The 15,247-nt window shown below is 40.3% G+C and overlaps 1 protein-coding gene across 1 annotated transcript in view; it reads right to left on the bottom strand.

The window, feature by feature from the left end:
• Positions 1-15,247, bottom strand: part of TMEM132B (transmembrane protein 132B) — an 826,908-nt gene that overhangs the window by 100,162 nt on the left and 711,499 nt on the right. The window contains exon 5 of the mRNA XM_082244082.1: positions 10,876-11,019. Within this exon, the coding sequence (XP_082100208.1) occupies positions 10,876-11,019 (144 nt within the window). The remainder of the gene's footprint in view (positions 1-10,875; positions 11,020-15,247) is intronic.

Here is a 15,247-nt window from a genome sequence, read left to right as displayed (position 1 = left end):
GAAGCTCTGGTGAACTCCATGCCCAAGAGGGTTAAGAAAGTGCTGGAAAAATATTGGTGGTTACACAAAATATTGACACTTTGGGTCCAATTTGGACATTTTCACTTAGGGGTGTACTCACCTTTGTTGCCAGTGGTTTAGACATTAATGGCTGTGTGTTGAGTTATTTTGAGGGGACAGCAAATTTACACTGTTATACAAGCTGTACACTCACTACTTAACATTGTAGCAAAGTGTCATTTCTTGAGAGCCGGTTCACACTACCACGACCAGAAAGTCGCCCCGTGACTTGAAGAGACTTGTTTAGAGACTTGGAAGAGACTTGGAAGAGACTTGTGCACTACTTTGAAGAGACAGGTGACTTTATCTGTGGGGAATGCCTGGCTAATCTCTTTCTTCTTCCTGGAAAGTCTGATAATAAGTCGCTTCAATTAAGATAAGGAGGCGACTCCCATTGAAGTATATGGGACAGTCGGATCACAGGTCGCCTCAAAGTAGTACAGGACCCTTTTCTGAAGTCGGAGCGACTTCAGTAGTGCCAATTAAGACGGCACTGATTGATTAACATTGCATTTGTTATGTCAAGCGACCTGGGGCTACACAAGTTGCCTCACAAGTCGTGCTAGTGTGAATGGGCTCTCAGTGTTGTCACATGAAAAGATATAATAAAATATTTACAAAAATGTGAGGAGTGTACTCACTTTTGTGAGATACTGTATATAAGACCCCAAATTCCTTCTCTGCACTTAAAAGCATTCAAAACACCAAGATCTGTGTTTTTGAATGCTTTAGATTTTTAAAAATGGTGGCGATCCCAGCTTTGCTTGGCTGTCTGGCCGGTCTCTGAGTGGGATGGGAGAGCCCGAGAGAGCCATAGAAGGTTGCAGGAGGTTGGACATCACTCCCGCTGCTTGCAATAGTAATCGAGTGTCTAGTAAGCTGCTCCAATTGCTATTACCAGAGAGCCAACCACCGACTTTAAAAAATTATACTGGGTTGATGCCTGCAGCTGCAGACATAATCCCGGTACAGTCACCACCCCCCCCTGAAAAATGTCACTCAAGGCAAACGCCTTGGTTGCCTCACAGTAGATACATCTCCCCCAGATAACAAGGATAACTTGCCAAGAATTTGAGGCAGTGTTGCTAACAAGTCAGTTAACATGCTCCACATTTTTCTGGCAAGTTATACACTTGCAGAGCACTTGAAGCACAAGTTCTAGTTCACACTTTTCCAATTTGTAGCAAATTTGCATGGCAAGTATCTAGCAGGATGCAGTGGTGAGTCTACAGCAAAAGCTCTGCAAGTCTACAGCATTAAAATTCAGCCACAGTGACCCCTGTGGTGGGATGACTATTGCACATCATAACTGAATCAGAACTTGCAGCAGACTTGCAGAATGTTTGCAAAGAAGGTTGATCTGGAGTCATGCAATGCTAACTTGCTGCAATTGTGCAACAAACTTTTGAAGCCTGGCACATCATTTTCAAACTTGCAGCACAATTGCTTGCTATCTGGGCCTGGTTGTATGCGTGTATTACTTTTCAGTGACACATACAAACAATATGAAGGTCTTCGTGACAACAATGTATTTGTCACTGTGCCACTATTGCCTACAAATTTATGTCATTTGCTCATAGAAATTATGAGTATTTTTTTCCGTTAAATGCTTTCAATGTCATTGTCGTCGAAATATAGTTATAGGTAGTGAAAAATAGAATCACAAAAACAATGATCCATGCTAACATTGAAGCAGTGATGTTGGATAAAATTGATAAGTATGAAAGATTGTGGCAACCATAGGTCGAACATTTCCTTTCACCTAACTTTGACACTTCCCTTCTATTGCCCTGATGCACCCCTTCTCGATAAATATGTACCAATTAAGCTGGACCGGCTCTCTTCACCCCCCTCTTTTCTTTCCTCCTGATCCTCTTCCCCTGCTCTGGTTCCTCCCTCCTTCTGAACTCACCTTACTGTTGGCGCTACATTCTGAGAGTAATGGACCTTTACAGGGACTGTTATGGCTACAAATATTTGGTAGTGACTATGTGTTATTCTTATCCATACCCATAATCCCTCAGTAGTTCCTGCTTGGTTCCTGGCTCCAACAAATCAAACTCTGCTTTTTTCTGTATTGATCAGTTGTTATATGGAAGTACTAATCTTTACAGGACAGCTGGAATGCTGTTGCTCTACCCCATGCAGGCACAGCTAGTTCCTCCTATGGGGTGCCCGGGTGGGTGTGGCTGCACTACTGAAGATCCTTCCTCCTCTTTCATTGAACACTGTTGATGTTCCTTAGGTTCATTTTCAAGTACTGTTTCTTTTTGCTCATGTAACTATATGCTTTCACCATGTTACTGTATTCATTATTGCAAGATGTACTATACTGTTTGTTACTCTTTGGATGTTTTTCCCTTAAAAAAAAAAAGTTTGAACAAGGAAATATAGTTATAGGTATTATTTTTCCCTTTACCATTGGTTAAAAAACTACAGAATGAGACTTCAGTTTTGTGGAATGTACTGCAGCTCTGACATATTTTGTACACAGCTTTATAAAAAGAGAACCGTGTTGTCTGTTCTACAACTTACAAGCCACATCTGGCCAGTAAGAGTGTCTCTTACTGCCTTTGGCTCCAAAATTGCACAGCTCTCCACATCACATAAGCTGAACAGCACTGTATTATTGGAAGCAGAAAAAAGTTAATTCATAGTGACAGGTGCACTTTAAAAGCCACAGCATGGAAAGACTGAACTAATAACATTACAGGGCTGCTCACTAACCCATGGAACTGGGCTCATTTTATTTAGATCTTGCAATCGAAATGCTGTGTGTTAAAGCAGGTCATGTAGGAAGCAGGTGAAGCATGCAAGCAATCACCCTACACATAACATCAAGAGTCTATACTCAAGGAAATAGCATCCGCCTGTAACAACATCTCATTATAGAGAGTTGTAATAACGTGTGCAGATAGGGAGCATATCTAAACCATTTATATCCTTGTTTATTTGTGTTTGGAAAGGTGTTCCCCACTCCACAGTGTTCTTATCGGTGACCATGTGCGTTAAGGTCAGCGCTGAAATTACTAGAGAATAAAAGATGTGTTTAATGTTAGAGGAACACTTTCATGCTGAAAAATATGTTTACGGCTAAAAAGTATTGCTATCTTTTAAAGCCCATGGAAACCCAATTTAACAAGGCACAAAGTCACTATTAATATTTACAATTTGATGTTTTATATTTCATGACATTTTTTTTTAAATCCCAAGTCCAAATTTTAAATGGTTCATTGTGCATCAATTATCTTACTCCTCAGTCCTGATTCTAAACAACTCTCCTTAGCCATCTCACAATGTAATGGATCAAAGTCATAGTTTCCTCTATGATCCAAGCTAATTTCTTACCTTGGCAACCAAGATTTTTTTCCTGCCCGCTCTTCTTTGGCACTGGTTCCCTCACTCCCCCCCCCCCCCAGCTTTAAAGCTGAACCCAGAAATTATATTTTTGCATACTTACATTGGTCAAGCTTGCGGGCATCCATTTCCATTATCTAGAGCTATCTATCTAGGGCTGCTGGGGATGCTGTAAAGACCATATCGCAGTTTAACAGGACAGGCCTCATCATGTTTGACCAAAGAAGTTGAGTGCACATGCTCAGCGTTATATCAAGAGGTTATCTTTGGGAAATAGACTTATGAGTGCTGCCAGCATTGGTGCAGGGTTTGAAGGGTGGGGGGTCAGCCTGTCAGTGCTCAGACCATATGCCACACACTGCATCAAATTGGTCTGCATGTCTGTCATCCCAGAAGGAAGCCTCTTCCAAAGATGATGCACAAGAAAGCCCGCAAACAGTTTGTTGAAGACAGGCAGACTAAGGACATGGATTACTGGAACCATGTCCTGTAGTCTGATGAGACCAAGATAAACTTATTTGGTTCAGATGGTGTCAAGCAAGTGTGGCAGCAACCAGGTGAGGAGTACAAAGACAAGTGTGTCTTGCCTACAGTCAAGCATGGTGGTGGGAGTGTCATGGTCTGGGGCTGCATGAGTGCTGCCGGCACTGGGGAGCTACAGTTCATTGAGGGAACCATAAATGCCAACATGTACTGTGACATACTTAAGCAAAGCATGATCTCCTCCATTCGGAGACTGGGCCGCAGGGCAGTATTCCAACATGATAATGACCCCAAACGCACCTCCAGGATGACCACTGCCTTGCTAAAGAAGATGAGGGTAAAGGTGATGGACTGGCCAAGCATGTCTCTTGACCTAAAACCTATTGAGCATATGTGGGGCATCCTCAAACAGAAGGTGGAGGAGCACAAGGTCTCTAACATCCACCAGCTCCATGATGTCGTCATGAAGGAGTGGAAGAGGAATCCATGAATTCCATGGCCAATAGGGTTAAGGCAGTGCTGGAAAATAATGGTGGCCACACAAAATATTGACACTTTGGGCCCAATTTGGACTTTTTGACTTAGGGGTGTACTCAGTTTTGTTGCCAGCAGTTTAGACATTAATGGCTGTGTGTTGAGTTATTTTGAGGATACAGCAAATTTACACTGTTATACAAGCTGTACACTCACTACTTTACATTGTAGCAAAGTGTCTTCAGTGTTGTCACATGAAAAGATATAATCAAATATTTACAAAAATGTGAGGGGTGTACTCAATTTTGTGAGATGCTGTGTGTGTGTATATATATATATATATATATATATATATATATATATATATATATATATATATAAAGAGAGAGAGAATGAGAGAGAGAGAGAGAGAGAGAGAGACATGGGGCTTCATTGGTGTAAGGATTAGTACAGATAGGTACTTCCATTTTTGGACTTGTGGTCTGAGACATTTCAGTGGGATCTGGAACGGTGTTTGAATTTTCAATTGGATATTATGAGACTGCGAACACTAATGTTTATTGTTTACTTTTCTATTGTTTTTGTGACTTTGCATGTATTCCTATATACAGTTTAGTGTGAATGCACCTCAAAGTTATATGCTCAAACAGAGGCCATTTTCTCTAAAAGTTCCCCAAAACATGCTACATTTAACTTGCTTTTGACAATTAAGCCTGTGTACACTCATTTTCATGTATACTCATCATCAAACATGGCAAGTGCCATCTATATTCAGGCATTATCCAGGGTCAGCTTTTACTTCCAGGGCTAAGGTGCTGCACCAGTGATAACACTGTCATGTGTTCTCTGGTGCCTAATCAGAGGTCTTTAAGTTCTTGGCCAATAGAACATTCACATAGCTCAGCCACCATGCTATTGCCACGGACTCCTTCATCAGCCAGTGTAAAATCCATCACAGTGCCATAGCTCTGTCCCTCTTTGGCCTATCAGTGTGACAGTCCATCAAAATCTCACACATAATCCTCTAGATGTGAAATATACTGTATACATTGCAAGGATCGTAACTACCTCTATACATTCACGTTGATTTTTTTTTTATTTCAGTGGATATCCAGACAGATTAGTAACACATTCAAACTCCCTGAGCGAGTGGGTCTGTCTGTTATAATAACTTGTCCTGTTTTATATTCTTTGCATGCTAGTCGCATATCGAAAATGAAGAGTTTACTAAAGTTACAAAAATTCCCGTACGACAGAATAAAATATCAGAAGTGTTGTATTGTATTCCTTTTGGATTGTAACGACAACTGTACTGAATAAATGAAAATCGTACGATATGGTGTAGTTCAAGAAAAATTTTCTTGGTTGGCCGATCGGATAAAAATGAATGAACGGTCATGATCAGCTCCCAAAAGCTCTCTACCAACGATCACATTATCATACAGTCGCTATGAAAGCAGTATTTTTTGCCCGATTTTCAGATCGAGTGTACGGGCCAATAATGTGGTAATAAGAGCACTGCCTCCCATCACCCTTACACATAAATGGCCATAGTGAACCTAAGAACATTTTGGGGATGACTTAAATTTTAATCCAGACTTCAGGGAAAGCAAAATGCCATTTGTACAAACAATTTAAAGAACGCTCACAAAAATAACAATTACTATACTTGCAAAGAAGTGAAACTTGAGCTGTTTAGAAGTAAAGAAAATCATAGCAGGCTACGCATAAAAGGTATTTTTTTTTTTTTTTTTTTAATAATGTCACATTACCAAATAGCTTTTGTAGCAATTATATGTAAATTTTTTTATGAAGATTGAGTTTTTATTTAACCTTGTTGCAGAGCCTCTGTACCTGTGTTCTTAAAAAGCAAGGAGTATTTTTATTCTATTGTACCGGATTTCCAAGACAGAGCAATCTGCAGGCACAGTTTTTGAGAGACGGCATCTAAAATCCGAAGAAAGAGTGTTTGTATTTGTTCTTTTTCTTTTCTACACAAGACAATGTCACAAAATAGAACAAGGCTGGAAACAGAACGCTGAAATGAAGGGAAAGCCAATTTGTGCAGATGCTCTCAAGGTTTCTGGGCAGAAATATTTTAATGCGCACAGAAAATCTCCTTTAATTGCCCTCAGTTGTGGATGCATTCTTTTAGGTTTGAGGAGGATTATCCAGAAAGGCGTGTGGGAGGACAGAGTATTAGTCTAACAATATATAAAAGCAGATCACTCAAACAGGTTCACTGTAGCGGAACTTTAAAAAGCCACCAAGAATTTGTAAGGACACAGAATAGAAAAGCCTGCGGCTATTTTACACAATGCTTGGATGCAGTCTGGATGAAAAGCCCTATCAATGTACAAATTAGGGCTATTACTTCCTCACATTAAAATGGCGACAACTTGACTTAATAGATTAAATTTAAAAGATTAGAAATGCTGAAACTCTTTACCCTATTTTATAGCTTTAGGTTTAATTAATGTCATTCAGATTGCCGCCGTGTACTGCCACTCACATGCTCTTTTTTAACATCAGATAAATGTCAGTTAGATGTTTGGTGACAATCCAACCAACAAAAGACATTTTCCTGTGACAGCACACAAACTACTATCTGACAAGTATGCAGGAGAGTGTTAGAATTAAAGTGGTTGTAAGCTTCAGACATAAAATATGATTAAAGCATATCCCTCTATAGTGCGTACTTGTCTCAATCCAGAGCATCAAGTGTCATTTCTGCCTGCTGTCCTGTTCCTCTGCTATCTGCACAAGTCACTTCTGACACGGTTTCCTGACACAAAGAGAAAAAAGGTGTCAGGGGAGGGATCTCCAACACATAGCTTGTGATTGTCAGTCTAAGCTCTGTTCCTGTGCGCTGTGAGAACAAAGCATACCCCTCTATAGTGCGTACTTGTCTTAATACAGAGCACTAAGTGTCATTTCTGCCTGCTGTCCTGTTCCTCTGTGTCAGGAAAACGTGTCAGAAGTAACTTGTGCAAAGAGAAAAAAGGTGTCAGGGGAGGGATCTCCAAAACACAGCCTGTGATTGACAGCCAAAGTTCTGTTTCTGTGTGCTGTGTGAAGGGAATGGGGGTCCCTTTCCTCCAATAAGCTCTCAGAGCTCTCCTCACTGAATTCTGCAGTGTGTACCTTTAGCTCTCCACCCCCTGTTTTCTGACAGCTTAGACAAGCTTTAAAAATAATGGACGTTGAACAGATGTATGGAAGAGAACATTAAAGATAAACAGGTACAACTTATGTAGGGTCATGTACATCTCTGTATATTACCTAGAGACAGTCACTTTACTGGGTATTTGTAAGGGTCTACAACTACTTTAAACTTAACAGTCATTTTTGGAAAACCTCCAAAAGGCACAGTTCCCAGACTTTACCCACCTACCATACTGGTCAGGGAATGGACAACTTAAAACAAAATTGTGCTACGAGAAATACGAAGGTTTATATTGACCCCTTTTTCTGCAAATGCCAGGTTTTGGCTATTATGCTGATCTGAAGAAATTCTGTCTTTTGTGCTTTTTCCAAGAGACTGGTTGAGGAAGTACTGAAGCACAGGTATCAGTATACACTACACAACTGGCATTTTTAGCAATGGCGGCCTCTGGATTTCTGTCATCGGACATACACAGATTGTATGTCCAAACCATATTTTTGTAGGTTTCTTCCAAGTGCTCTAATTTCTTCCAATAACATTTTAATAGGTGAATTGACCTCCTCTCTAAAGAATGTGGTGAGATTATTTTATCTTAAGCTCCTCACATCACGGGGATTATTGTGAAAGGTTCTATGTACATCTAAGCATTGTGTAATATGTTGATGCTATAGAAATAGAGAAAATTGTAAGGTCTTCAAATGTATTCTAGGGAGTGAATTAGCTGGGTGCTGTCATAGAAGATTCCCACTAAAGGAATTACTGGTTAGACTAATTCTAGATTTCCTTGTTTGTTTTTGCCATTGAAAGTTATACAAAATATAAACCTGGTGGTAGAACAGATGCGATTAATGAATACCAAAGGGACTTAGAGAAGTTTCAGAAGCTGGAGACACCAGTAATTAGACATTATTATCTAGGAAAATGACAGTCAAAGATAATAATAATATAAACACAGGCTTCAGGTGAATACAGTGACGTGACTTTATTGTACGGCCCTTTATGCAAGGTCTGTTTATTCAGTGAGGGTTCCCTCTCCATCTTAATCCACTGCACCACATTGTCAAAAACATAGGTAAAATAAAAAATGTTAGTTAATATACTCCCGGGGGAAGTCCTAATTTGCAGGCGGTAGAGTCCTCATTGTTGAGACAAAATACCAGGGAAGGCCAAGTACTCAATATCTCATGAAATAATGCTTTAGCTACTCAACATTCCTGTGGAACTTGTTGAAACGATGGTGATCCCCCCCCCCAACCCTTTTCTAGATGCTGAGAGCAGAAATAGGGGTGAGGTAAGTACATTAACTCCCCCCACCCCCCAAATTTTTTTGAAAAATTAGGATGGGGGAGGTACTCTCATAAAAGTGGTTCTAAAGGCTCAGTGTTTTTACCTTCATGCATAGAATGAAGGTAAAAAACATTCTCTGTGCAGCAGGCCCCCCAGCCCCACCTTAGCCCTATCTCAATCCAGTAATTTGCACAAGAGACTTAGCTCTCTGGGGACTCTGCCTGCTCATTGGCTGAGACAACAGCTGGCGTCATTCGCTCCCATTGCTGTCAATCACAGCCAGTGAGTCAATGAGGAGAGATAGAGGGCAGGGCTGAGGACTGTCCCTGTGTGTGAATGGACACACAAAGCTGTGGCTCAGGAACAAGCCTGCTTGGGTGCCCTCATTGCAAGCTGCTTGCTCTGGGAGCACTCAACAGGAGGGAGGGGCTAAGAGCACTGGCAGGGGATCTGAGAAAAGGAGGATCTGGACTGCTCTGTGCAAAACCATTGCCCAAAGCAGGTGAGTATGACATGTTTGTTTGTTTGTTTATTTTTTAAAGAAAGCCTTTAGAATCACTTTAAATAAGTGGACTTTGCAATTTAGGAACACGGTCTGCTTTAAGGCAAACATTTTCTGAAGTATACTGGCTTCCATTGCTGACTTTCTTCTGAAAAATATTAGTTGCTGGTCTGGCTTCAATATCATCTGACTTGGAACAAATTAGTATATTAAGGGTTAGTTTATCTTTGCCAAAAAACTGCCTATGCAGGTAAAGGGTGTTTATAGATAAAAAGAAACTGTGCAGCTTTGACTAAAGTTGAATAATGCCCTTGGTATTGGTGTAGGCAATTTAAATACCTCCCGAAGCCTCACTGGAATACTCTCAGGACATTGCTAGGACATTTCTAAGCAAGGTCTAGTCATTGTTCAGTGCTGCCCAGGTGGACAAACAATGGAGTGTTCACTTTGAGTAGCCATTTATACTACCGCTATTTGGTCAAGCATACATGGTTGTATCTACTTATGTGATCCAGTTTATCATTTATGTCTGTTTTCTTTTAAGTTTTTCTTTTTGTTGTATATTTCACATTACTCATCAAGCTCATTCATAGCTGACGAGTTTTTACTTGAATGAATAAAGCTTAAACATTTTTAACTCTTTTTGTAAATATTTTTATTGGTACCGTTAAAATCCCACTTCAATTGGTTTCCCAAGCCCTCCCATTTTTTCGCTCCAGCGAGAACTCTGTTATTTCAGAGATATACTTTAAAAAGGTCTAGTCAATACTACTCACCTCCACCATCACAGGAGTTATGTCTTTCTTTGATTCAAACCCCATCACTGGTTCTGTCTCCTAAGTAGAGATAGGCTCGGGTGTGTTTGTGTTCCCATGTGCCCTATCCCACCAGGAAGCCAACACTGCACTCCGCTAATCACAGGCACGGAGACATTTTCCAGTCTGTGTAGCTGTGGAGCAGGAAATGTCTCACTGCCTGTGATTCGAGAAGTACAGTGTTGGCTTCCTGGTGGGATCGGGCATGTGGGAACTCTAACACGCCTGAGCCCATCTCTGCTCCTAAAATTCTACACTGTTGCAGGGGAATAGGGCTCTGAATACAAGTTACAAGTGTAAACCTAATCAGGAGTTGGTGGTGGCAAAGGGAAGAGGTCACCTCAACTATGTCTCCTGGGTACCAGGTGCTCAGTTGGACTTTTAGAACCTTAACCTGTAGCCACAAGAGGAATCCAAGGCCTTACGTTGTAACTAGCTCTCGACCAAATAAAAGGGTTAGTTTCATAGTGGACCAAGGGTATGGTGTAATGGGGTTTCAAACCCACAATCTGTACACATCAGAGCAGACAGGATGGGCCTGCATTGGGCTTTGGGGTGAGAACGGACAAGTGGTCTGGCCCCTCATAGCCCTGCTAACACAAATCTAGAATCATATAAAGAATAACAGTGTATAACAGAATTTACAGTATATGCTTGATAGTTGTGAGAAAAGTAAAGCCAATCTTTTACATTCTTGACTTTAGATTAAAAGCTCTGATCAGAAATCTCACCTTGATGACATCTTCATCTGCTGACCTGCACTCAGTGGAGTCAGATACGTCAATTACAGAGCCTTCCTCCTGAATGGCCATCACCTTCACAGGGATAGACACCGTTCTTCCAGTCAGGATAGCTGTGTTCAGAAGTTCAGTGTCCTGCAAAATTGGGATAGATAAAACATTAGGTTAGTAGTGCTGCACTCTCTTTCTACTATAATAAAAGTAAATCATTTTTTTGTAAGTTGGTTCAGTCAATACCTCTTCTTATTTATAGAATACAGTAATCACACAAATTTTATGGGAATATGGTTTAACTCTGTACACCACAGTATAACATAATCAATGTTTTGTGAGCTTATATACATTAGTTGGTGTGGAATTTTTTTGGGTCAGCTGGTGTGAAAGGGGTCTTAAAGTGTAGCTGTGATGTTTGAACAAATCTTTTGTGTGAATGCAAACAACATTTTCAATGGAGTATGATTTGGAGAACTTTTGCTAATATATGCATTCACAAGAAAAATCAATAATTATCTTCTCACAAACTCTTAACAACAGCACATATGAGACTGAACTTTAATGTTCCTTGACCTTCAGGTCTTTGAAAGAACCGCAGGAGTCCCGTAAATGTCTTCCAAATTGGAAAAAATCATGATGGATTAAGTCTTGTCTCCCTAACTCTGCCTTCAAATGTCTATATCTGGACACATTACTCCCATGTATGGCAAACCCCCAAAACTTCTGTAAATATCTGGAGATATAAACACAATATACTGTCTTTAAGAGGATGATTAGGACAGCTGTTGATTAAATGCAGGCAGTACAAATTATCTATATTGTACACAATTGACTTGTTTTATAGGTTTAAAGTGTGTACTTGTAGAGAACAGTTAACTCTCATGCACAAAAAATGTTTGATTGTTTTTGTCTTGCTGGAGAGATTTTCTTTTACTTCTGTCTTAGAGACACAACAGGAAGGAATATGAAATCTTCCCAAAGTAACAGAAATTCTCACCTTAGACAGCTGTCATTAGAATTAAGCCCCAATAAAAGATTTCCGCTCATCTCTCGCTCTTGTGGCAAATCCTACATTTTTAAATTTCGCCTTACTTTTGATCTTGATGACAGTGGTCACCAGGACAGATAGAGAGATGAATCTCTCCAGCGTGGGCCTTGATGGCAATAAAAACAGAGATTAAGCCTTTCCTACTCTATTCAAAAAGGTTTGTGTTTACAAACACTTTAAAGCTGAGCTTCAGGCACAAAAACTTTCATTTAAATATATTATTCAAAAGTCACAAAGGATATAAACCAATTTTGTGCACACCTTATCCTGGAGTTTAGCTTTAAAGTGTCATTAAACCCCAATCCTTAAAAACTATCTATAAATGCTGTCAATTCTCACTCAGTCACTATGGGGTTTGTTTTCTGTACCCACTTAAAGACCAGGCCTTTTTCTGATATTTGTTATTTACAAGTAAAAAATCTGTATTTTTTTGCTAAAAAAATTACTTAGAACCCCCAAACATTATTATTATTATTTTTTTAAGCAAATACCCTAGAGAATAAAATGGTGGTCATAGCAATATTTTATGTCACACTGTATTTGCACAGCGGTCTTTCAAATGCAATTGCTTGGGAAAAAATACACTATAATGAATAAAAAACAAACAAAAAAAAAAACAGTAAAATTAGCCCAACTTTTTTTGCCTAATGTGAAAGATTTTGTTACTTTTGCTATCACACTTTGCAAAATTACATTTTTTGCATGTTGTTCACACAAATAGAGCTTTTTTATTGTATTTAATCACCACTGTTTTATTATTTTTTGCTAAACCAACAAAAAAAAGCCAGAAAAAAAAAAAAAAGGAAAATTGTTTTAATTTTGCAAACAGGTCATTTTTCTCCTTCACTGATGTGCGCTAATAAGCTGCACTGATGGGCACTGATAGGCTGTATTGATGGGCACTGATCAGGAGGCACTAATGAGGCTGCACTGATGGGCACTGATAGGCGGCACTGAAGGGCACTGTGAGGTGGCACTGATAGGCGGCACTGATGGGCATTGATAGGTGGCGCTGATAGACAATAGTAGGCAGCACTAATAGGCAGTCACTGATAAGTGACACTAATAATTAGGCACTGACGGGCACTGATTAGCAGCACTGATGGGCACTGATTAGCAGCACTGGCGGGCACTGAGTAGCAGCACTGGTGGGACCGATGTTCCTGTAACAGGAGCTGGTTAATGGCTTTCTTCTTTTTTCCTTAAACTGGCAGCTGATCACATGGTAAAGGGCCCAAGGACTCGGCAATCACAGGGTGCGCCGCCTATGGATGCCCTCCCGACATTCTAAGCCCGCGCTGTAGCCGTCTTTTGGCAATAACAGAGAAACCAAGTGGTTAAGCCCGAGAACTGTAAGTGACGTTGGAGGTCACTCCAGTCCTCCTGCCTAGTCATCGGCCGCATCGGATTGGTTCCAGGCTTCCTGAAGGCTCTGGTAAGCTCGGAAATGACCGGGCAGCGGCAGAGGGGCACCTCTCCCACGGCCTATAAAAGTGATCGCATGGCACATCTGCCACCATGATCACTTTTATCTGAAAGCTGGCCACCTAAGGGAAAAAAAAACGATACTGGAGTTTTGGCAGCCAGCTGCTACCATAACCAATGTATTTAATGTCAAAATCATGACTTACATTCCCAGTTAGGCGGTTGGCAAGTGGGTATTCTGCAAAAACCTGGTTGATCCTCCTGTTCTCTTTTCCTCCCTTCTGTTCATGTCCTTGCTGCAGCTAGGGAATCTGCAGAGCAGCTGCTGGCAGTTAGTGCACATGCTCAATTTTTAGTGTGTTTCTAAGCTGTTCATTACCTCATTGATTATATCTGAGCAGCCCATGTGACTATAGAGTCACATATGTGGTTGTATGCACTCTGGTAAATGACAGGCCACTCCCTCCCTGCTCCTCCATGGCCATTAACCATATAAACACAATGGGGAGGAATATTACATCTTGAATGATGGAGGCTTCACCTCTCTCCTATTCTAAGCACATTCACTTAATAAACACAGACTGGAAGGGTGTGACACAACCTGTAATGGGCAGAAATCCACTCACACCATGGTATTGCCAAAATATTTCAAATATATATTTCTTTAACAATTTAGTGATATTAATTATTTATTTTGCTCTGTATTAGAAAGGCTGTTTTTTTTTTTTTTTTTGAACATGTGACCAGCAACAGAGGACTAGAAGCTACTCCTGCTTATGTTTCAATACAGACATTATATTGATTATATAAAAAAGTACTTACATTTTTTTTTTTTTTACTAAAATAATTGCATTGCCATCATCCATATACAGAAAGAAAAGAGATACTGTAAATTAAACAATGAGCATTTAGTATCAATTTAGGGCAGCCTTTTTCAACCAGGGTGCCTTGAGGTTTCATCAGGAGTGCATTGGCAAAATGCCTCAAAATTGCTCAAAAATTGTATACAAGCTGGCGTCTGGATGAAGCCTGCCATTAAGTTACACAAAGTCACAGGTTTTCATTGTGCACCATTACAATCTTCTAGCTGCCGGCATCCTAACGATCAATGGCATCATCAGTTGATATGGAGGATGTCAGTCGCCTTTACAACATCCTTGTATCCCCTTCTCCTGCCTCTCTCCAGTGTTGGGGGTCACATTACCTGAGTGATGGAAAAGCTGAGGGAGAAGAGAAACATGGGAATACTAGTCAGTGCCAGTTTGTAAAAGTGTTTTTGCTTTGGAAGAAGAAATCCCCTCTAATGTTGGGTGTCCTACTTTTGTGGACGTTGCTGCATTATGTAAAACTATTAGAATAGTTTTTACATTTTAGAATGAGGTGCTTCGAGACTGTCCATCATTTTTAAAGGGTGCCTCGAGATTGTCCATAATTTTTAAAGTGTGCTTTGACAGAAAAAAGGTTGAGAAAGGTTGAGAAACACTACTTTAAGGTAACATCCTAACAAGGTGTATGGTCTGTACTGCTAATAGTCACATCTTTGAACTTCCTGTAAAGAAAGGTCAAACAACAATTCAAGCTTTGCTGTCTTTAAATGTCTTACTACCAGTCCAGAAACATATATGAATACACTTTTATTTTATTTTTATGTCAGTAACCGGATTTAGTTTGTCCATCACCTCCATCAACTATTAAAGAAACATTGCCCTCTAAACTCACTTGAACTCATCTATTCTGTTGTTGTTTTCTTATTTACTTGGACTGCTTTAACCACTTGCCGACTGCCTAACGCCGATCTACGTCGGCAGTCAGCCCCTCACAGGCAAAGTGACGTAGGGCTACGTCACTAGCTTGTGAGGGTCTAGGGAGCGAACGCGCGCCCCCGGAGGCGCGCTC

Source organism: Pelophylax lessonae (assembly GCF_965119305.1).
Source record: "Pelophylax lessonae genome assembly, chromosome: 1".
Classification (NCBI taxonomy): Eukaryota; Metazoa; Chordata; class Amphibia; order Anura; family Ranidae; genus Pelophylax; species Pelophylax lessonae.
This window is presented reverse-complemented; position numbering and strand designations above follow the sequence as displayed.